General features: G+C 40.0%; 1 protein-coding gene across 1 annotated transcript in view; it reads right to left on the reverse strand.

The window, feature by feature from the left end:
• LOC126335425 (centrosomal protein of 78 kDa-like) overlaps positions 1-23,779 on the reverse strand; it is a 122,452-nt gene that overhangs the window by 76,200 nt on the left and 22,473 nt on the right. Inside the window, exons 2-3 of the mRNA XM_049998702.1 lie at positions 20,150-20,396; positions 7,459-7,643 (exon numbers count right to left, since the gene is read on the reverse strand). Coding sequence (XP_049854659.1) covers positions 7,459-7,643; positions 20,150-20,393 — 429 coding nt within the window. The 5' untranslated portion in view covers positions 20,394-20,396. The remainder of the gene's footprint in view (positions 1-7,458; positions 7,644-20,149; positions 20,397-23,779) is intronic.

The following is a 23,779-nucleotide window of genomic DNA, read 5'->3' on the forward strand; positions in this document are numbered from 1 at the left end:
TTGCTTTTCCATTAGATGCATAACATTATCTTTTTTGGATTCATACAGGTCTTTCTAAGGGGCATTGCAACTTCGTTTGGCCTCAACCATTTCTTTGTTTTCCTTACGTTAGCATAACCACACCATTTGTTGTCACCAGTACTGGTATAGCATAGGAATGACCATGTTGTTCACAAGCCAATTGACGACGAGCAAAGCTGCACATATGGCTACCCAATAATTTATATGATTTCAGCTTAGGCCATGCAGCACCCTATACCCAATTTTTGAACTTTCCCCATTGTATGCAAATGTCTCATGATGGTAGATTCACCCTGATGTGGATCATTGTGGATTAATTCATTTAAACGATCTTCATCAAACCCTGCATGTCTTCCTGAATGTGGAGAATCACTAATGTTAATACCATCCTCCTTCAAATGAGAAAACCATTTTCTTGCTGTGCTCTGTCCAATGGCATTATCTCCATACACAATGCAAATGTTTCTGGCTGCCTCCACTGCTGTCACCCCTCTATTGAACTCAAAGAATATGTTGGAAGTTTTCCAGTTTCTCCACCTGGCACTCCCATTTTCTAGCATCCACAGCTCCACTCACTATCTAAAAGTGACAAACTCAAACAGTAACAATGAACTACACATAAAAAATGACAATTGTTAAATAAACCCATAGCAACCAAAATACCAATATTCAAAACAAAAACAATACAAACGCACCAACCTAATAGATCAGTATTCTGCACTTTATGAATTATCTGGACATAATTATTGCTATGGGATCAACTCAAGCAAAACATTACCAGAACCTTGAATCAGTTTTCAAAATTGTTCCAGGAAAATGGCTAGTGCTGTCAAATGGAAAAGTGTAGTTTCTTTGTCTCCTCGGGCACATTCTTGCTCACCAAGATATAATGGCTACACTTGATCATAAAGATGCCAGTACCAACCAACCTTAAACAGTTGCAGTCATTTCTGGGGAAAATAATGTATTATGCAAGTGGCATAGATCACAAGACCCTCAGTCAACTGTGCAAAAAGAGGCCAAGCTTGTGTGGTCAGCCCCCCATTTACAGACTCTTCAGCATCTTAAGGATAGTCTCAAGGTGATACTGTGTCTAATGCCATATACTGTCGTGAGTGATGTTGACACTGATGGTGTCTTGTATCACAAGTTGGTGGATACTTCTGAGTGCCCAATTGTCTTCACCTCTAAAATGTTAAATGCAGTACAGCTTAACTATTTCCAATTTGAGAAGGAGGCACTTGCGATTATTTATGGCATTAAGAAATTTGATGTGTATTTATGTGGCAGCAAATCCCATCTCTTCATGGACCACAAACCCTTACTTTCATTGTTTGGGCACTGCTCTAAACTCTCAAATAAGGTGGCACAGTGCCTCCAATACTAGGCACTATTTTTATGTGGGTACCATTATGAAATTCATTTTCACCCCACTGCCCAGCACGCCAATACTGACACCCTGTCCTGCTCTCTGTTGGCTCTGGTATGAAATTCGACTATCACAAAACACTTTGATGAGCCCTGGACCACCAGTTATAACAAACCCTAGGTGGTTGGCCCGTGAAATTAGGTGTTTTGGCAGTCGTAAAAGGGTGCCCCGAGATTGTTTCCATGCAGACCAATGAGGGTTTTCAAAATTATTTTTGACTGCACAATCAGCTCAATGCCTTGAAGGACATCTTGACATTGGCCACGGAGGATGCTGCTGAATGCTGGATCATCATCCTGAACCTACTCCAGCCCTTCATCCTCCAACTTCATGTGTCTCATTGGGGATCACATGCATGAAGGCATTGACCCAGAAGTATGTTTGCTGGCCTGACACTGGCACCGACACTAAACATAGGTGCCACTCCTGCTGTGCCTGCCTCCTCAATCAGGTAACCCCAGCACGACATTTTTTTCTTTCCCATGGCCCTGCATGGACCTCCCATGAGAGCAGGTCCAAATTACTTCAACTCAGCTCAAGGCCTTCTATTGCTATAACAGCATTGATTATCTGACTACTGCCTCATTTCACTCTGGTGCCAATTCAGAGGCTGAGGGGATGGTCCTCACCTACAGATGTGGAAGGCATTGCAGATGTCTTTGACCGAGGAGACCTTGCACAGCTTTCTCATGACGTATCAGTCCAAACCCAAAACGAAGGTCTGTTTGGCTGAAATCCTACATGGGCACTGGCATTGTACCTTGTCACACCTCCTATGACCCACACAGCTTGCCCAGGCTGGGAATGCTTGCTCGACTAGTGCATGGACCTCAGACATCATCATAGGCCACAGGGAGCCCTAGCTGTTTGACGTCAAGGTTGACCTAACACTGCAAATTAGCTCTGATCGTGACTGCAGTTATGATCAGCAGCTGGTCCCGCCTCCAACTCTGAGCCCCAGATCGGACAGCAGGGTCACCACCATATGGGTATCTTACCCTCTCTCCAAGCTCCAGGACCCTCGGTATGGTCTGTGCCCTCATGCTCCTCATTGGCAGTGGGCACGTGAGGGGATCATGGTTTGGGAATACATGGAGAAGGAATTGCTCTATCCATCTCAACCATTCCTCACCCTGGTAGCACTGGAGCAGTCCCATGCTGCGGGGATGCTGCTGCCTCCACCGCACATGCGGTCCTTGCCTGAGTCTCTTCTCAGGATTGGGCCTGAGCTGCTAGCCTTTTATCTTGGCAGACAGGGCTGCCTTTCAACAACCTGCTCCAATTGACACTGTAATCAGTCAAGGACATTTTCGGCCCTATATGCCTTACCTATTTGGGGGGGGGGGTTATGATTTTTTATGTAAAGGGATGACAGTTGTTGAAATACTAGTAGTGTTGATGGGCAGTGGGTTTAATGTGGACTGAGGTGCGGATGGAGCCAGCAGAGAGGAGGTGTTCAGTGTCAAGGAAGGTGGCACACTGGGTTGAGGAGGACCAGGTGAAGAAGATGGGAAAGAACTTGTTGTGGTTGGGAAGGAATGAAGATAGGGTGTCTTTGCCCTGAGTCCAGATCATAAATATATCATCAATGAACCTGAACCAAACAAAGGGTTTGCCATTTTGGGAGGCTAGGAAGGTCTCGTCCAGATCCCATAAACAGGCTGACATGGGAGGATGCTATGCAGGTGCCCATGGCTGTATCGTGGATTTGTTTGTGTACTTTCTCTTCAAAGGAGAAGTAGTAGAGGGTTAGGATAAAGTTAATAAGGTGTATAAGGAATAAGAGGAATGAGATTGTGGGTTTGGAGTCTGTAGGGATCCAGGAGGTTAAGGGGTGGCAATGGTGGAGAGCTGGTGAAGGAATTGGTTGATATTGTTGATGTGGAAGGCTAGATTGCGGGCAGTTGGTTGGAGGCGTTGGTCAATGAGGGCCGAAATTTTTTTCAGTGGGGGCACAATAACCAGCCACAATGGGGCGCTCAGAATTGTTGGGTTGTGGATTTTGAGGAGCGTGTAGAAGGTGGGTGTGCAGGGTGACAGGGGTGAGGAGGGAAATGGATTCAGGGGAGAGGTTCGGCAAAGAGCCTAAGGTTCAAGCAGGGATTGGAGTTTGTGTTGGACTTCTAGGATAGGATCCCTCTCACAGAGTTTATAGATGGAAGACTCAGATATTGGCGGAGGCCTTCTGCCAGGTAGTCACTGTGATTCATAACAACAGTGGTGGAACCTTTGTCTGCAGTAAGGATGATAAGGTCAGGATTGGTTTTCAGGTTGTTTTGGCTATTCTTTCTTCTACTGAAAGGTTGGCATTTTGGAAAAGGGATCTGGGGAAGGATGGTGAAACTAAGTTGGAGGTAAGAAATTCCCGAAAGGTGACCAGCAGGTGGGGTTAGGTAGGAGCCATCTGGATCCTCCACTTCAGCTTTTCTGAACTACAGAGATGGGAGTTATCATTACAACACATTCTCCACTCTCATAATCTTAACAGCCTCAACCATGGTAACATACTGACCTCACACCCTCCACCCAACAGTTTTCACCCCTTCTCTCCTACCATTGCACTGTGCCTGTTGGCAATCTAGACACTGCACAGTCAGTGTTCCTCTGTCCCCCCACCCATACACTACTATCCCTTCCACTTCCCCTTCCCAGATGCTACAGACTACTGCTGCCATCCCATGTGATAGTTGCATTCCACCTGAGCTGCCGAAGGTGGCAGTCGTGCGTGAGCTGTGCTTGTTGTATGTATGAATGGTCTGTCTTTCTCTGTTTCTCTTGTGCCAATGAAGGCTGTGGTCAAAAGTTTTGTAAATATCTTTTAATTGTGCCTGTCTGCAACTTAATGTGTCTTCTTTACAGTAAGTAGCAATCTATCATTTCCTACATTGCAGATTACATATTACATGGAAAAAGGTCAGTACAATTTATAAGAATAAATCACATAGTACACTTACAGTGTCTATAACATTTACAGTACAAACAAATAAACACACACACACACACACTCACACACACACACACACACACACACACACACACACACACACACACACAAAAGTAAATTTGTATAAAAGAGAAAATATTAGTTAGGTCAGAAGAGGACAATGTCAACTGTATTAGGAGTTGCTGATAAGAGGTCACCCAGGCTGAACTTAGTGGGGCTGTTGACAGTAGTAATACATGTACTAGGTTGTCTAGTAATACATGTACTAGGTTGTCTAGTAATACATGTACTAGGTTGTCTGGACTTCACCACATTTATACATGTTAGATGGTACTGAGTATCCACACTTTAGATTTGCATTGGATCTTTTTCTCCTGTCCACAGTCTTAAGAGATATCCAGAATTCCCAGGTCTGAGATGGCCAGGGACTTGTTCTTCTGATATTCCTATCCAGCATGCAATAGGTGGGGCAATCAGAGCAGGAAGCAGGAATGTATATGTTGGGTTGTCTGGACCAACCACAATTGCACAGATTAAATGGTACTATAGAAGAATCACCAAAAAAGATCCCTAACAGCTGCAGTGGGCTTGATGCAACTGCTTTGTGCACCTCCTTCTACCAATGATATAATACGATTTTGCAAACATGTCTACAGTAATACAGCATTGTTGTGGCAGTTATGTAGAAGACTATTGTTCTCGCCTGCAGCAGTTTTTGCTCTGCAACTGAAAACTGTCAACAGCACTGCCAGCTGTCTGGGATCTCCTTTTGCCAACTCTATTAAAGGTATCTTCATTTTAGGAGATTTGCTTTGGATCTTGTTGTTTCTGTCCACAGCCCATTTTAAGGATGGGCATGGTCTAGTGCTAGCAGATTTATACAGCGATTCACTTTAGAAGTTGAACATGTCTCCACTTTCAGTTGAGTTGAATGTTTGTAGTCCTCAGTTGCTCTGAGCAAGCTATTTCTTGATTTTTAGCCTTTGGGGAAACTGTCAAATGCCATTTAGCAGTTGTTGTTTGAATGTGGAAGACCTAGTTCTCTCTTTGTAGGCATGTGCCTCCCATATGCTGGTGGAACAGTTCCTGCCAGATTGTAGATGCTATATGTGGATGTAGGTTTGACAGCTGGTGATGAGTTTGCAAACTTAGTTAGATGTAACATAAAGTTGCTTAACGTGAGCAGATTTTTAGCAAATTACAGAGGCATTTTCTTCGCCGTCACAGCAAATTTTCAGCGCTGTTCTTTTTACCATTTTTGGTTTAATGACCCAATCTGAGAGTACAACTTTGTAGTGAGTATTGTTTCTGCCACTTACTTTCATTCTGGTGTTGGTGCACAGCTGCTTATATCTCAGGACACTGTCCAGAATAACACCAAAGTATTTATAATATGGGCACTGCTTCAATAGTGTTCTTCTCCATGTAACATGGAGCATGCCTGTTGTAGAGGTGATGTAAACCTGATTTATTTATTTATTTATTTATTTTTTAAGGGTTGGGCTTAAGTCAATATTATTTGAGGCTCTCAGGGCTTTAAAGAACATTGCTTCAAACTTCTCACATACACTGCCCCATTCAGTAGTGGTTCATTATTGGTATTAATTGTGAAAGTGTTTGGGGCTGTATCTGACCCAAGATGAACTTCTTTTCTGTCTCTGCTACCTGCTCCTTCCATCCAGGAATTCCACAAATAATATGTGGTGTTTGAGAAGGTCACTGATGGACTGATGCAATGTGCAGCCTTTTGTTATTGTATCAACCTTTCTACCAGGGGCCGGAGATTAACCATATCATGTGGTGGAGAGTTCTAGGCACATCTGTGATTTTACCATTTTTTAATGTCATTCTTGACTAAATGTGCAAGATTTAATGTTTGCAAAGTTTCATTTTTCCTGGACTTGTTGAAGAATGAGGAAGGGTCTACTGCATATGAAAGGCAAGTATGATCCATTCTCAAGATTTATATTCATAATTCAGTAGTCTCATATAAATTGAAGAATGGCTGGTAATGATTTGACTGCTGATGTGCTGTTTCAGAATGCTTATGCCTAAACAAGAATGAAACAAGATCAATAATTACTTGATTTTTCATAGTAATCAGAAGAAATTTGTGAGATGCTGGTAACTATGTCTACATTCATTGACTGGTCATGAGTAATTTCTCTAACAGTTACATATAAAGGTATAAATGACACAGTCTGACACTTTATCCTTGATAGCTTACAACCATTGGTTACTTTTATAAATTCCTTTCTTGAACTTTTATGACATACCTTGTGCGGAATATCAAAAAAGATGACTGAAACCATTTCATGGATTTTGTGTGTCCATATGCTAAATATGTTTGAAAGTCTACACACTACAATAAACCTCTGTAAAAGATACTATTAATGCGTTTATTTATTACTGCATGTCTTATAAATGTTAAAGTTTTATAATTAATAAACTACAGTAACTAGACAAATTCTTGTATTTGAAGAATAATGTAATGGACGGTATTATGACAACTACTATGTCAGTACATGAAAAGGGAGAATGATTTTTTCCCCCTCACCATATACTGATGAAACAATGAGAGAGAAAAGAATAACCTGAGTGGACAACAATATGGATGGATGTCAGCTGTGCAGTGCCAAGGCAAAGAATTTCATCTTATGTATAAATTGATGTATGGAAATCACTGAGGGGGTGGTCGGAATTTGAGCTATACTTTTTTCAAATGTAAGGGCAGTGTCTCGCTGACCTCACTGCCTCATTTCAGCCAATGGTCTGTACTGTAATACAATACAATTCACAATACCATCACAGTGATTTAGTGTAGGAGCTACAAGTCATGAGAAGAACTTGTTTGATAAGTGGAATGACACAAAAGAGGATTTTTGGTTGTTATTCTAGGACATATGTACAATGGTGAATAGCTTTTTTGAGCTTGCTAATGACATCAACTGACCTCTGAACAACTGTAACTTAAAAGTTTTTGTAAAACAAAAGCCACATGATGTCAGTCTGGGAGACCTTAGACTATTAGTGTGTGAATAAGCAGGTTGAAACAAATACGTACTGTACACAATAAAGACAGATTATTTTTTGTAAAGTAGAGTCCTTCCAAGATCAAATGTGTTAGCACAGTAGTCCGCATAAGGCATTTCTTGAGTGCGTTGATGACAACATTCATACCAAAATCGGTGTGGATCAGAGGCCTGTGTCTAACATTACTTCTTCTTTTTCCATAAAAATTATGGTGAACTGAAAAAAAAAGAAGTTAAAAATAGATCACACAATTTGCTTATGTCTCTGAGTGTTTTCATTTATAGCATCCTGAATAATTCATTCACTGTGTACTGTAGATCCCATAAAGGAGGAAAGCCTTTAAGGACATAGAATGGTCAAAGTATACACTAAAAATAGAAAAGTAAGTGATAAAAACTTGATCCATACATTGTAACAATAACAAACTGTCATTATAGTGCTTAATACGATGTTTGTTTACACCAGATAAATGAAGCCCAGTAAAGTGGAAAGAAAGTTGTGCATCTCAAGGAGGATGACAAGAAGAAGAAGGAAAAAAGCTGTTACTTCTTCAGTTATATTAAATAGGTGCTTTTCATCTTCTGCTGGTAGCTGATTATTTACTTGATAACACTGTTTTTTATTTTTTTAATTGTTACTTACATCTAATTAATTTAATGTTTTATACAGCATTATGTTATATATACAAAAATAATTTAACAACATAAGCCTGTACAATATACTATTACTTGTCATGCAGCTTCACAATGAGCACTGTTATATGCTAGGTAGCAAGCAGGATTTTCAATCACTGAAACAAAATAATCAGATAATTCATAAAATGAGTAGCTAATTTATATTTTTAATTTTCTTTTGTACTGGTAGGGATTCCCAATTTTCAAGTTAGATGGTAGCTTGTTGAATACCTTTGCATCAGAGTACATAACTCTACTTAAAACCCTTGATAAGGAGGTGAAGTCTACTTAAACACTATATGCGAGTCTTCTTGAGGGGGAGGGCGGGGGGGGGGGGGGGGGGGGAGAGAGAGAGAGAGAGAGAGAGAGAGAGAGAGAGAGAGAGAGAGAAAGGGGGGGTTTAAGAATTCCAAGATCCTCAAAGAGAACTGTGCTAGATGTGTTAGTATTTAGTTTACACAATATTCTTACTGGTTGCTTCTGCTGAATAAATACTTCATTTACTTTGAGTCCACTGTCCCCAGAGCTGGGCACAATACTGTTAATCCATTAATGATCAGAGTTAACATTTAAGTTAATTAAAAAACCATTAAGCTACTCTTTAACTTTGGTTAACTTTCTTTGAGTCCATTAATCATTAATTAGGTACCTACCAGGAAGATGAAGATGAAGAGGAAGACGAAAGACTTTTTAACATCTGTCACTCAAGAGAAGCCTAGTACTAAAACATCTGTAAAAAGTAAGCCCAGAATCTAGTCAAAATGTGGTTGGACATGCTGTAAAAAAACCCGTTCAGTGATGCAGTATTTCTTGGGAAGCAGGTTTTAAGAAATTTATTATTAAACATAATACCCGTACACCCTCAAGTGCTGCAGCTGAACAACCATTTTCCACAGGCAAAAAATGCAAGTACATTTTGTCTCCTAAATGAGCCTCATACTCAGATGAAATATGCACCTTATGTCACAGTTATCTGATTCTCCTGTATTTTGAGTCTCCCATGATTTAACATTGATAAGTCAATAATTGTAGAACTAAATGATTAAACTGTTTTTTTATTTGTCTTCAATGTCTTACTTAAACTTCCCAACTGAAACATTTTTATATAAGCAATGGTAATACCCCTGATTCACTTGCTCATTTCAATTCACCAACATAAACTTTACTATTATGAGTTAACAATTAATTTCAACTTCCATAAATCTCCTGCAAAGTAATGCTTTAATGTGTAACATAGTTAACTTTTTAGGTTATACAATAACAACGATTGTCTAATTCTGTAAAACAAAGAGTGAAAATATACAAAATAAGCTATCAATCTTGTCTTTAGTCAATGCTATGAGCTATATTTTAAGAGAAAATGATGAATTTACTTAGGATCAATTAATCTGATGTTAGGAGTACTTTAGTACACTCACAGTTAAAGCATCATGTAGAGTCCCATCAACTGGAGAAACAGGCAACTGAGGTGATGGTCTGTACTGAGATATTTAGAATCAAAGTAAGTATGTTGCTATTTTTCTGAAGAATGAAGTGATTAATTGCCAAATTGTTACAAAAATGTCGAGTTAGATAGCTTTTGCTTCACTCTTTTTGAGAATCAGATAAATGAAAGGTATGTTGACATCCCACAATAGCTATACACTGGTGTCCAAATTTATAACAATTTGAGAATAAGAAGAATAAGAATCTTTATCAGCCGTTCAGTATTTTCTTATACAATGGGCTTCGTCAATAAGTACAATTACAGTATAAAGATGGTTATAGTCTCATAACAATTTCATATGAAATTTAGTGTAGCACAAAAACACACATTTGTAATTTTATATATTATTAATTTTACAATAAAAAGGAAAACATTATACAGATTTATATTAAGCAGGGAGTATTCATGTTGATGACACTATGTCATTGTCATATACATGTTGATGACACTATGTCATTATCCTAAGCTATTGATACAAATTTAGGTCTTACTACAGGCAGAGGTACCTTTCTCTATGTTAAAACAGCAAATCTGCCATATTACAATCTTTAAATTCATCAACTGAGTAAAATGATTTACCTTTGAGCCATTGACCCAAAGTTGTCTTAAATTTACTTTTAGATACTGTTTGTACAATTTTAGGGAGCATATTAAACAGTTCGAGGCCTACATATTTATAACTATTATGTATCTTAGACAGTCTGCAGTATGGCAGATCAATTGTGTGGTTTCGTCTTGTATTGTGGGTGTGGACAGATGGCCTAAGGAGATATTGAGCTATGTTTTCTTTTACATGTAGTAAGCAATAATAGATGTACAAACAAGGAACTGTCATGATGTTAAGTTTTTTGAAATGTTCCCTGCATGTATCCCTAGGAGATAAACCCACTGTACATCGAAGAGCTTTTTTTATGCCATCTGAAAATTGATATTGAATTGGGGGAATTTCCCCAGAGCAGAATACCATATGAAAGATGGGGGTGGATGTAAGCAAAATATGACTGCAGTAGTAAGTTTTGGCTGACATTACTCCTAAGCTTATAAAGTAGGAACTTAGCATGTGCAAGTTTAGAACAGACATATGTGATATGTTTATCCCAGCTAAGTTTCTGGTCAATCATCATTCCTAGCAGTTTAACGGACTTATTTTCTTTGTTTGATACCTTCAAATTAAAGAATATTTCCTCAGTTTTTGTTTCATTTAGGAATAGGGAGTTTGCACTAAACCAATGAACCGATTTTTCAAATATTATATTATTTTTTTCTCATACGGATTCACGAGTCTGTCCTGAATTGATAAAAGTTGTATCGTCTGCATAGAGGACTGTTTTACAGGGTAAATACTGTGGCATGTCATTAACATACACTACAAACAGGAAGGGCCCAAGTATGGAGCTCTGTGGCACACCTCTTTTTATTGTTTGTGGGTTTGACAGCTGCCCATTTACACTAACAAATTGTACTCTGTTGCTTAAGTAGAATTCTAATAATTTCAGGGCATCCTCTTCCATACCATAGTGTCTTAATTTCATGATCATAGTACTATGAGATACAGTGTCAAATGCTTTACTCAGGTCTAGGAGAGTAGCACAGGAGATTAATTTATTTTCAAAGCCATTATACACTCCTGGAAATGGAAAAAAGAACACATTGACACCGGTGTGTCAGACCCACCATATTTGCTCCGGACACTGCGAGAGGGCTGTACAAGCAATGATCACACGCACGGCACAGCGGACACACCAGGAACCGCAGTTTTGGCCGTCGAATGGCGCTAGCTGCGCAGCATTTGTGCACCGCCGCCGTCAGTGTCAGCCAGTTTGCCGTGGCATATGGAGCTCCATCGCAGTCTTTAACACTGGTAGCATGCCGTGATAGCGTGGACGTGAACCGTATGTGCAGTTGACGAACTTTGAGCGAGGGCGTATAGTGGGCATGCGGGAGGCCGGGTGTACACACTGCTGAATTGCTCAACACGTGGGGCGTGAGGTCTCCACAGTACATCGATGTTGTCGCCAGTGGTCGGCGGAAGGTGCACGTGCCCGTCGACCTGGGACCGGACCGCAGCGACGCACGGATGCACGCCAAGACCGTAGGATCCTACGCAGTGCCGTAGGGGACCGCACCGCCACTTCCCAGCAAATTAGGGACACTGTTGCTCCTGGGGTATCGGCGAGGACCATTCGCAACCGTCTCCATGAAGCTGGGCTACGGTCCCGCACACCGTTAGGCCGTCTTCCACTCACGCCCCAACATCGTGCAGCCCGCCTCCAGTGGTGTCGCGACAGGCGTGAATGGAGGGACGAATGGAGACGTGTCGTCTTCAGCGATGAGAGTCGCTTCTGCCTTGGTACCAATGATGGTCGTATGCGTGTTTGGCGCCGTGCAGGTGAGCGCCACAATCAGGACTGCATACGTCCGAGACACACAGGGCCAACACCCGGCATCATGGTGTGAGGAGCGATCTCCTACACTGGCCGTACACCTCTGGTGATCGTCGAGGGGACACTGAATAGTGCACGGTACATCCAAACCGTCATCGAACCCATCGTTTTACCATTCCTAGACCGGCAAGGGAACTTGCTGTTCCAACAGGACAATGCACGTCCGCATGTATCCCGTGCCACCCAAAGTGCTCCAGAAGGTGTAAGTCAACTACCCTGGCCAGCAAGATCTCCGGATCTGTCCCCCATTGAGCATGTTTGGGACTGGATGAAGCGTCGTCTCACGCGGTCTGCACGTCCAGCACGAACGCTGGTCCAACTGAGGCGCCAGGTGGAAGTGGCATGGCAAGCCGTTCCACAGGACTTCATCCAGCATCTCTACGATCGTCTCCATGGGAGAATAGCAGCCTACATTGCTGTGAAAGGTGGATATACACTGTACTAGTGCCGACATTGTGCATGCTCTGTTGCCTGTGTCTATGTGCCTGTGGTTCTGTCATTGTGATCATGTGATGTATCTGACTCCAGGAATGTGTCAATAAAGTTTCCCCTTCCTGGGACAATGAATTCACGGTGTTCTTATTTCAATTTCCAGGAGTGTATATATCACTAACAATATTTTCAAGTGCTTTAACTGTGGATAGTTTAGACCTGAATCCATACTGTAAGTTACTTAACAAATTATTCCAATAAAAATAGTGATTCATTTGTTGGTGAACACAGTCTTCGATTATTTTAGATATTATTGGGATTAATGAGATAGGGCGATAGTTACTTGGATTTGATTTCTCTCCTTTCTTAAATATGGGAATAGTTACTGCTATTTTCAAACAGTCAGTGAAAATCCCTTGCTGTAATATACGGTTAATGAGAGTGGTTAGAGGGGGCAGATCACTTGATATCTTCTTTCTGACAAAGTTTGACAGACCATAGAAGTCCTCTGCTCTGGAACTACTTAGTTTGTCTATTGCTTTGCTAACATCATTTTCATTTGCTGTTGCCCAGTAGAATTTATGGACTACATACTTATTTGAACCTAAGAGAGTTGTAGCATCAAGCATGGCGTTGAGGGGAGACAAATCTTGTTGTAAACTGAAGTTAACAGAGTGTGAGTTTAAGATATCTGGGGCTATGGGTATAGCTAGTTGAGTTGTTGGTCTATTTATTTCACTTTTAATTACTTCCCAGGCAGATTTACAGCTGTTTCTGGATTTAAGAATATAGTTATCATTCACCCTACGTTTTGCCAAACTTATTTCAGATCTATAAATTTTTCTTATTCTAATGTACATCTCTTTGTACTCATTGCTGTTACGAGATCTGTCCTTAAACGTAAGAAGCATAATCCTGATGCTGTTGAGGTATGGTGTAAACCAATTATTTAGTCTCTGTGGTTTATGAGCTTTGTTATTATTCTGTCTTTTTACTAATCTGGGACAACACTCATCAATTATTCTTGCAATTTGCTCAATAAATAATTTGCTTGTGTTATTCACACACATATCTTTGTATAAGATGTCATTCCAGTTAATTGACCTTAATCTAGTTCTAAACACTCTTATGTTGCATTCATTCATAGGTCTAACAGTTTTGTGTTGTTCATCTGGAATGCTGACTGGAACTGTAATCCATAGGCCATCATGGTCAGCTAGGCCTAACTTGACTACTCCAATTTCAACATTATTTTCATGGATATTACTTATTACATTGTCTAAGCATGCATTATATCTTGTAGGCTTATCATGGCACTGTATGTGCAGAGAGTGGTATCTTAGAAGCATGTTTCTTTTCCATATTTTGTTAACTGCTTGTTTCAACATCTAACACAAAGTGATTAAATGTTGTCTTTATTGTGTAATGATATTTAAAAAAATATTTTATGCCCATTAGAATATCTCTCAGGTAATAAACTATTTTATTAATCCCACAAAACGTGGTTCTATTATTGTGCTACTGGAAAGTTCTTTGTAGAACACAAATAATGGAAGGAGTGAAGACAAAGTGCAGACAGTATAACACACCACTCAGCTGAAAGTGTAAACAAACGAGAACATAAATTGCCTGAGGAGTGGGGCAGTTCTGGCAGCCCTTTTCTCCTCCAAAACTAGAACTGACATATCGGTCATAGGGATCACTGATTCCTTCTGGTATTGTGAAAGTCATACTCAGAGCCCATCATAGAGTATTAGTCTCTTAAATCATTTCAAAATGATCAAAAAACAAGCACTGAGCAGTACAAAGCAAAGTTCAGTACACAAAGCATTCAGTAATGGCTGCAGCACAAATGTTGGTGGTATTATACACATGGTAGTTCACACCAGACATCTACTGGTACCTTACGAAAACATAGTTCAAAACGTCTTCCACCTAAAACTGTCACAGTAAAGTATCTGTATAATAACCGTTCACCATATAGTTGGGGCATGTAAACAGGATTGAAATTGTTGCTAAACTTTCAGTGTCTCCCCTCGTATCTAACACACAAAGAAAATACACATATACACATGCAAGATTTCATTGTCCTGGCTGGTTACATTGTCACAACACTGCAGCCTGACAGAGCTTAGCCCAGATCTGCGTACTGCCCCCCTGTAAGGACAGTGGTAAGTTGGCAAATTTCATGATTTAATGTAGGTACTACTTTTGCAAACAGTTGGCATATATGGTAAGCTCAGCTACACATTATTAAGATGCAGTTTGCTTGAGTTTTGCATTCTTGGAAGTGATTGCTGATGATTTGGGAGGTAATTTTTATGAACTTATCTTTAAGTAATGAGCTGTACTATAATGTTGTTGATTTCCAAAGGCCTGTATTTACCTTTTCAAAATAAAAGACAATTTGCGATGATAATAGTTTTGTTTTTTTACACACAACAAATGTTTGCTGGTGTCCTTTCCAAATGACAATAAGCATCCTCACAAACACATCAGAACTATGCCAACAGTACAGAAAATTATAATTTCATAATTTTGTTTCAGGGATTTAAAACTTGGTGAATATCTCCATATTCCTAAGGAGGAGGATGAGGACACATCACCTGATAAAGCTTTACAAATAGTTATGATGCCACCTATTAATGTAACAAATCCCGACTTGTCAGATGAAGATTCTGGGGAAGAAGATACCATGGCACCCAACAACTTCCCAGGGAGTACATTGAGGGCTGAAGTAGAAATATTTCAGTGCTGCATTCCTACAATGGTGGATACAGATGTAAGATGAAGAAAGTAAAGAACAACAGGTAATGGAAAATCAGTTCCAAGAAGATGATAAAAGTAGAAATACCAGTGGTGCAAGTAGTAGTCATGAAGACAATAATTTAGACGAAAGTAAAATAGTTATGAGTAAACTCATATGGGTAAACTCAGTGTTTTGCCTGCTGTGTGGCCTTACTATTTCCCAAACAGGATCAGTCTCTTTTAGAATAATTTTCATGCTTTTTTGACAATGATGTGCTGCAACTTCTAATGGACAAGAGTAACAGTTATGCTGCAAGGAAGAACAAACTTGGTGACATAAGCACTGAAGAAATGAGATGTTTCATAGGTTTTCTGCTTCTAAGTGGTTACATTCCACTTCCAAAACAAGGACTGTACTGGAGGGAGAGGGGTGAGACTTTCAGTGAAACTGATGTAAATGCGCTTTCTAGAGATAGATTTGAATTTATCTTTTCCAATCTCCACTGTTGTGATAATGATGCTCATGACCCAAATGGTGGTTTTGCAAAGGTTGACCCTCTTTTCTAAGCTCTAAATGATGTATTTCAAGAAATTACTCCTCACCAAGAAAATCACAGTGTTGATGCGCAAGCCAATTAGATATGGATACAAATCATGAGTATGTGCCAATTCAAGTGGTTACATTTTATGGATGGTGCCTTATAAAGTATCAAAAGCAAAAATTTTAGATAAAGAAAAGTTCTTCAACCTAGGACTATCCACTGTTTTGCAGTATGCTGCATATACTCAGAGAAAGGATTGGTATCTTCCCTTTACACTTAATTTTTGACAACTTTTTCACAACTGTACCACTTTTTGGAAGAACTGAAGAACTACAAGTTATAAGGGACAAACTGTAAGGGAAAACAGATCATCAATGTGTTCCCTTATGCTAAAAAATTGAAACAAAAAATAAGCCCCAAGTTTCTATCAATCTTGAGTGACAGAGGATGCTTCCATTGTAATAACAAAGTGGAATGACAATGTTATAGTATCTGTTACCTCAAATGCATTTCCAGCTGAACCATTGCATATGGTCACAAGATTCCAGGAAAGAAAAGAAGAAAATTTCTATCTCCCAACCACATACAATCCATGTATATGGGTGAAGAGGACCATTGTGACAAAAATATAAGTCCTTTTGGTGTTTCAATTCATGGTAAAAAGTGATACATAACATTGATTACCCACCGTACCAAACTTGGAACACTAAATGCCTGGATATTACATTGTTGCAATGCTGGACAAATAGACCAGCTGTCATTACTTTAAAGGGTTGCTATGGCTCCATTGAAAACCAATTCACACAGAGACTACAACAGCAAATGGAGCAGACCATCTAGCTTAGGAAATACTGATTCAAGAAATGATAGAATTGATCACCTCATAAGGATTCAAGAAAAACAGACAAGAAGCCATCCAGAAGTGTAATGTTGACCTTTGTGTAACATGTTTTGCTAGCTACCATACAAAAGACAAAGAACTGTTTTATAGAAATGCTGATAAAATATATGCCTATGTTCCTTTTAGAAGAACACCTGGCCTGACAAAATAGTACAAAATAAATACAAAGTTCCATTAAATTCTTGTCTACAACTTCATTTTGCATCCATCTGTGCAAAATGTTTAATATTTTTAGAGAAAAGTTTTGCAGGTGTGACTGGGATAAAACTGATGTGGAAGAAGAAAGACAGTAGACTGGGTAGCATTTAGAGATGATGTCTGGATTATGTTTCCAGTTGTTGGAAAGTACCTTGTTGTTGGCCTATAGATTGGCAGAGGCAATCACCACTCCCAACAGTGCTCTCTTTATTTAAAATCTGCATGTGCTAGCCGACTCTATGTAATTCTTCTGGGTCTGCCCTCATCTTCATACCGTATAACATATTGATCCCTCTGAATGTGAAATCAGACTGATTTGCCCCTCATTTTTCGTGTTTCTAATCTATTCATCCTTCCTCCTTGAGGAGTAAACTAACATTTCAAAAAGCTAGGTGCAGTATGTTTTTTATTTCTACTTTCCAAAGTGTCTATATGCAGGACTTGCAATTTTGCTGGCTGAAGGTGAGTACTGGCCAGCCATTATGTCTCCTTGTGATTTTACAATGCTCATAACTGAAGATTCCTATAGATAACATTATATTTATTTTATGATCTGAAAATAACTGCTCAGCATGTTTTATGGTCATCATTTAGTATTGCTTTTATGAAGAATTATTCATGTAAGCATTTTGTATTTGCAAATTTGCATGACTTTTATAATAGTGTCCACTGGACTTTTTCTAATTTTACACATTGATAAAAGCAGTTCTGAAGTTGTCCAAAGTTATGCCTCACAGCATTTTTAGGCATTTTTGTTTCACAACTTCTACATTCTGAGAAATCTTCCCTTTCAGGCCTATTTTCATTCTATGGGAACAGGAAAAGTTACAGTAAGCTAGATTCAGACAGTGGGGAGTGTGTGAAAAGGCAGTCCTTTATTATTATTATTTAAACTGAAAACCAGTACTCTTCGAGCAGGAGCAGTCTCATTGCTGACTCATTAGCAATGCTAAAAGGGACTAAACATCGAGGTCAGCAGCCTCTTCATCCTTTCATAATCAAAACCCAAGGGATTCCATGAAGAGGAGATGGTGGACAGCCAATTTGATTTTTTGCAGTATTCACTGATGCAAAAGACCAGGTAAGAAATTACAGCAAAGGAAATGTTGTTGTAGTCTTCAGTCCTGAGACTGGTTTGATGCAGCTCTCCATGCTACTCTATCTTGTGCAAGCTTCTTCATCTCCCAGTACTTACTGCAACCTACATCCTTCTGAATCTGCTTAGTGTAATCATCTCTTGGTCTCCCTCTACGATTTTTACCTTGCACGCTGCCCTCCAATGCTAAATTGGTGATCCCTTGATGCCTCAGAACATGTCCTACCAACCGATCCCTTCTTCTGGTCAAGTTGTACCACAAACTTCTCTTCTCCTCAATCATATTCAAAGGAAAAAGCACTCAAAATAAAGTAATACGATCGACTAAGGCAGCGAGGTGAACTGGCCAGAAGCAGCCACAGGCCCACTCCCAGACTAGTTCCATGGCAGGAGGTCAGTTTCCACAATCAACAGGCAGTCCGCCCATCACTGTAGATTACTGCACCAGGGGGGGGGGGGGGGGGGGGGGGTGCCTCACTGACAACAGAATGGGTCCTTTTGCAAGAGAAAATGTGACTGGTATGGAACAGGCAAAAGGAAGACTATTATTTGGCCTTGGACCTTTTATTGCCGTAGCTTGATCACAGTGACCACAGGGTGCCAGTCCCTGTTCCATACCTCCAAAAGCCAAAGATGCAGAGTCAACTGTAAGTTGGAGCCTGATATCCCCATTTCCAAATTTCCATCTTGGTAGCCTCCTTCGATAACTGATCTACAAGCTTATTCCCTAGAATCCCAAGATTTGTAGTGGAGTGGAATGAAGTCAAGCTCCCAATGTTGTGGAGGTCAATAAAAAATCTGAGTATGCTCGAAATCAAGGTGTTCTGAAGACAGCATTGGTTTATGGCCTGTAGACCGCTTAGAGAGTTAATGCATAATAGAAAATTTTTGTCATGTTGAATGCAGTTACAATGGACAGCTTGCATAATGGTCCACTACTTCTGCTGTAAAAACATTGCACCTGAAACATGAAAACTGTTGTTCATGAACCTTAGAATATGTGAAGGGACAGTCAGTGTGCTTGTCAACTACCAAGTCTTCTTTACAGGTGGCGTCTGAACCAGTAAATCTGCCCACAACTGAGAGGAGCAAATAAAGAAATTTAGACCCCAAGCAGATCTTTTGATAAGGTACATACCACTGGGTGGCGTTTGGTGGTAACTAGGCCTTGGTGCCAGGAGGCAGTAACTGTGTGTGAGTGCATGTGCTTGTGTGTGTGGAGGGCTATGTCCAAACCTTAAATATTTCTAGTGTTCATTTTCATTGTGTCTATCGGCGACTCAATATCTCCTCTATAAGGTGAGTAGCAATATATTATTGAGAGATGCTCCATTCAACTTACTGGCAGGACATCAGACCTAGGTTACCTTCATGGGAGTGAATTCTGCCCAGGTTACGAAGGTTAGGTGGACGGCAGAAAGACACTCTTGGTGGAGTGGGGAGGATTTCATGAAGGATGGATCTCATTTCAGGAACCCCCTCCTTTTTTTGTAGCTGTACATGTGTGTGTGTGTGTGTGTGTGTGTGTGTGTGTGTGTGTGTGTGTGTGTGTGTGTGTGTGTAAGAGTAGCACGTTAATTTAGGAGCACATTGTGAATGTGGAAAACTTATCACATAATAAAGTCAAATCACTAGATTAAACAGACATCAGGCCCAACAGATTTGGCTTTTTGAAGATACATATACACTGTGGTCATCCACAAGACTTCTTCACATCCAAAACATATAACATTAAGGTCTTTACACTACACAATACTAGCCATAGTACTGTGCTTGGCAGAGGGCACCTGGTACTAGTATTATTAGCTCCTGGTCTCTTAACATAATTTGTGCCGAAAGTAATTAATGCACTACTGTTGTTCCAGTTTCACTATCTGGTACATATGTGCAGTTATTTTTTTTATTATTTGAATATGGAAATGGAAATGAAGTTCCATGCTCCTTGACAGAGCATAGGGGAACGATGCGGGAGACCCGCACCGCCGTACTGGGCAAGGTCCTAATGGAGGTGGTTTGCCATTGCCTTCCTCCGACTGTAATGGGAATGAATGACAATGATGAAGATGAAACAACAACACCCAGTCATCTCAGGGCAGGTGAAAATCCCTGACCCCGCCGGGTTTCGAACCTGGGACCCAGTGAGCAGGAAGCAAGAATGCTACTGTGAGATCATGAGCTGTGGACTATTTGAATATACATACCATATTTTCCTTGACATCTGCTCCTGATTGCGATGAAACACAATGAACGGTCACAAGCCAAAGCTTTTGTAATTGGAAAAAACTCGTCAAATTTTATTCTATCAGCACATATATCAAGAACATCTTTTTGCTTTTGTGATGTGATCATTCGTAGTGGCATAACATTATGCAGTTCACATAGATCTTCATAGTAGGCATGAAATTTTGGTGAGTTCTTTTTTCTTGTTGCAACAGATCCAATCATTATCTGAAAGTAAAAGCAGAACAAAGCTTACATGTTAATTAATAAAGAAAGTTGAATGCTGAGTACATCAAAATTCTTAAATATAATGACAGATTCATAATTATGGTTCTTATCACTAGAGCCCACAGTAGTTTGCTCTTGTTATGGTGGAGTCATTAGCTCAAGACAGTAGTTCAAATTTACTTCGCATATTGAATGAAGTGATCAAAAGTGCTCAAAATTAAATTAGGAAGTGATTACAAATAACTTAATTACAAACAGAGTATAGCAAAACAAAAAACAGCTAGTAAAAATTGAGATAATATTAATGTAACTATAAACTGTGTTTTGTAGGAAGGAATAATGGTACATTTGTCACACTCTGTGGTATGATTACTTGTGTGAGGCTGCTGTAAACTGGGTTTCTCGGTGTGGTTGAATATATTATGACACACTAATCCTTTTACATGACTAACTATCATGAAAAATATACGAATTTTTCCAGACAGCAATAAAAACAGTTGACTTTGCATATGGCTCTTTATACAGATTGGACACAAAATGACAATGACAAATTAACCCATGGAGTTCAGCTGCCCATGCTCGATAGGACTGATGTGGATGCTCCCTACAGCGGTAAACCTCAGCCTGGGATGCACTTACAGTAGTATTTTGAAAGTTCACAGATTTGGTCAAACATTAAGGAGGACAGATCCTGCAACGAGGCGAGTTAATTCAGGACTTGATATATTCTTGGTGATATCTGTGAAAGCAATAAGCTACGACATAAAATAGCATCAGTAATTCCAAAAGCTTCAAAGTGTTTTTGCAGACATTTCTCTTATGCATCCCATTCCCCATATGCAGAAAAGGAATGCAGATAACCCATGATGGCCACAGAGGACAAAACAGCAGGCGACACAGATGGAGGACCATGCAGACTAGACAAAATATTGACTAAAGCACCACAGTTTGATAGTCCAGCATCTGTGATTGGTGGTGCAACACTGTGGCAAATGATTCTTGCTGTTCGACCTACTGACATAAAATGTCCTTCATAGCACTAGCCCCCCCCCCCCACACACACACACAGTCTGAGGCATCTTAGATGTGCTACAGGATATTGAAAGTTAGGTAGTGTTATAAGACAAGGAAAGAGGAGGTTCTCCACAAAATTGGCAAAGAAAGTAACAAAGATAAGATGATAAGACAGGATGATAAGATATGTGTTAAAGGAATAACTTCCAGGGTACTCAAGGGAGCCGTAGTGGGTAAAAACTTAATGGGAAGACAGACACTAGAATACATCCAACAAATAATTGAGGGCATAGAGTGTAAGTGCTGCTCTGATATGAAGAGCTTGGCTCAAGAGAAAAATTCGTAGGGAGCTGCACAATAACAATAATAATAAACTTGGTTCCCCCCAGTGAACGTAAGTAGTATTTTTAGAAACTGTAGGTGCAGATATTAGTGTCAGCGAAAGTTTGAGTCAGTTGTGGTAGCATACTCAGACATCATAATGGTTAAGTGAATGCTTGTGATGAGCAGGGAATCAATCCCAGTCTGCTACAAATTTTCAGTCATCACTACATATTCATTACACCAAAGGTGGTTAATAGATTCTAATCCAATGACTTCTATAAGTTAGGCCCTGAAATGATATCAGCACTCCCTTACTGCTTTTTATAATTTTCTCCTATTGTCAGCTATATGAAGATTTTAGACATTTCATGACATTATTTTATTTCACTTATCACAATTTTTTCATTCTGTTTTAAATATTTTATTCCCTTGTATACTGTGTGACTTTCTTGAGATTAAACTGTCATGTTCGACCTATCGACTACTAATAGTTCATAATTAGTACAGAACTCATTTTAGAATTTTTATTTAAATTACAGTACAAAGGCATCACATGAAATCCAGAATGAGATTTTCATTCTACAGTGGAGTGTGCGCTGATATGAAACTTCCTGGCAGATTAAAACTGTGTGCCGGACTGAGACTCGAATTCGGGACCTTTGCCTTTCGGGGGCAAGTGCTCTACCATCTGAGCTACCTAAGCGCGACTCATGCCCCGTCCTCACAGCTTTACTTCTGCCAGTATCTCGTCTCCTACCTTCCAAACTTTACAGAAGCTCTCCTGCAAACCTCACAGAACTAACAATCCTGATAGAAAGGATACTGCAGAGACATGGCTTAGCCACAGCCTGGGGGATGTTTCCAGAATGAGATTTTCACTCTGCAGCAGAGTGTGCACTGATATGCACTCAGGCAGCACAACACACCTGGTACATGTGGCACTTGGGGACCACAGCACAGCTACGACACTTGAGGATGGGCTTATAACAGTCTGAAACCGGTCGTGTGAAAATAAAGTAATTTACAACTGAAGCGGTATTTTCGACCTATGCTATCAAATTACCACCCAAGTCAGAAAAGAGGCATGATTAATATGCTCATAACATGAGCAAAACAAATATGTCATTTGCAGCACCTCAGGTGTGAGATGCAACATATAGAGGGCATTCTGGAGACCACTAGTTACATGAGAAGTGTCACAGAATCAAAATCTCGGTGAAGCGTCACATCGGAAAAAGAAATAACAGGTACAGCCTTTCTACCATATATTTTCATAGTGATGGACAAATTCGGTTGTATATTGGGCAAACATGCTGTAAAGACTATTTAAAAAGGGACGAAGAAGATCAAAGAGTGTCTTACATCGGCAAAGGACAAAAGGGACCCATCTGCAATGACAGGAATATATCATATACCATGGACATGTGGAAAATTCTATGTCAGAATGACTGTTGAATAATCAACACCAGGATCACTAGACATAAGAAGCACTGCAGGTTCGGGCAGGTGGAGAAATTTTCCATGGCAGAGCATGTGCTATGTGAGACCAATCACATTGTGATTTGTTGATGCGGAAGTTCTTGGTGTACAGAGTTGCTATCACACTCACTTGTTCGGGGAAGTTATAGGAATACAATAACATGACAATATGTTCAACACGAAAGAAGAAAGCTTCAAGATGAATGGATGCTGCATTCCTATGTTGTAGGAAATGACCATTGCAAATAGCAAGGGAAGAACCATAACGGTAATGACAATGGAAAAGGCCTTGGAAGCTGGTGTGCCAGGTACATGTAACTTGCAGACGCAAGCTTGACTCTGGTCCACTGCCAGCAACGGAGGGTGAATCTTTGAAAATACCAGCTACTCATGCTGACAAAACACCAGAAAAATTATCAAACAAACATCAGCCGATGAACCTGAGAGAGAAGCCAACAGGTAATTACTAACTCTGTTTGCAACACAGTTTGAAGACAGCATAATGTCAAACACTATGATGTGTGAAAAAAACGCTGCATAATGCATGAAGTTTTAGTACATGCATC

This window comes from Schistocerca gregaria, chromosome 2 (assembly GCF_023897955.1).
Source record: "Schistocerca gregaria isolate iqSchGreg1 chromosome 2, iqSchGreg1.2, whole genome shotgun sequence".
NCBI classification, from domain to species: Eukaryota; Metazoa; Arthropoda; class Insecta; order Orthoptera; family Acrididae; genus Schistocerca; species Schistocerca gregaria.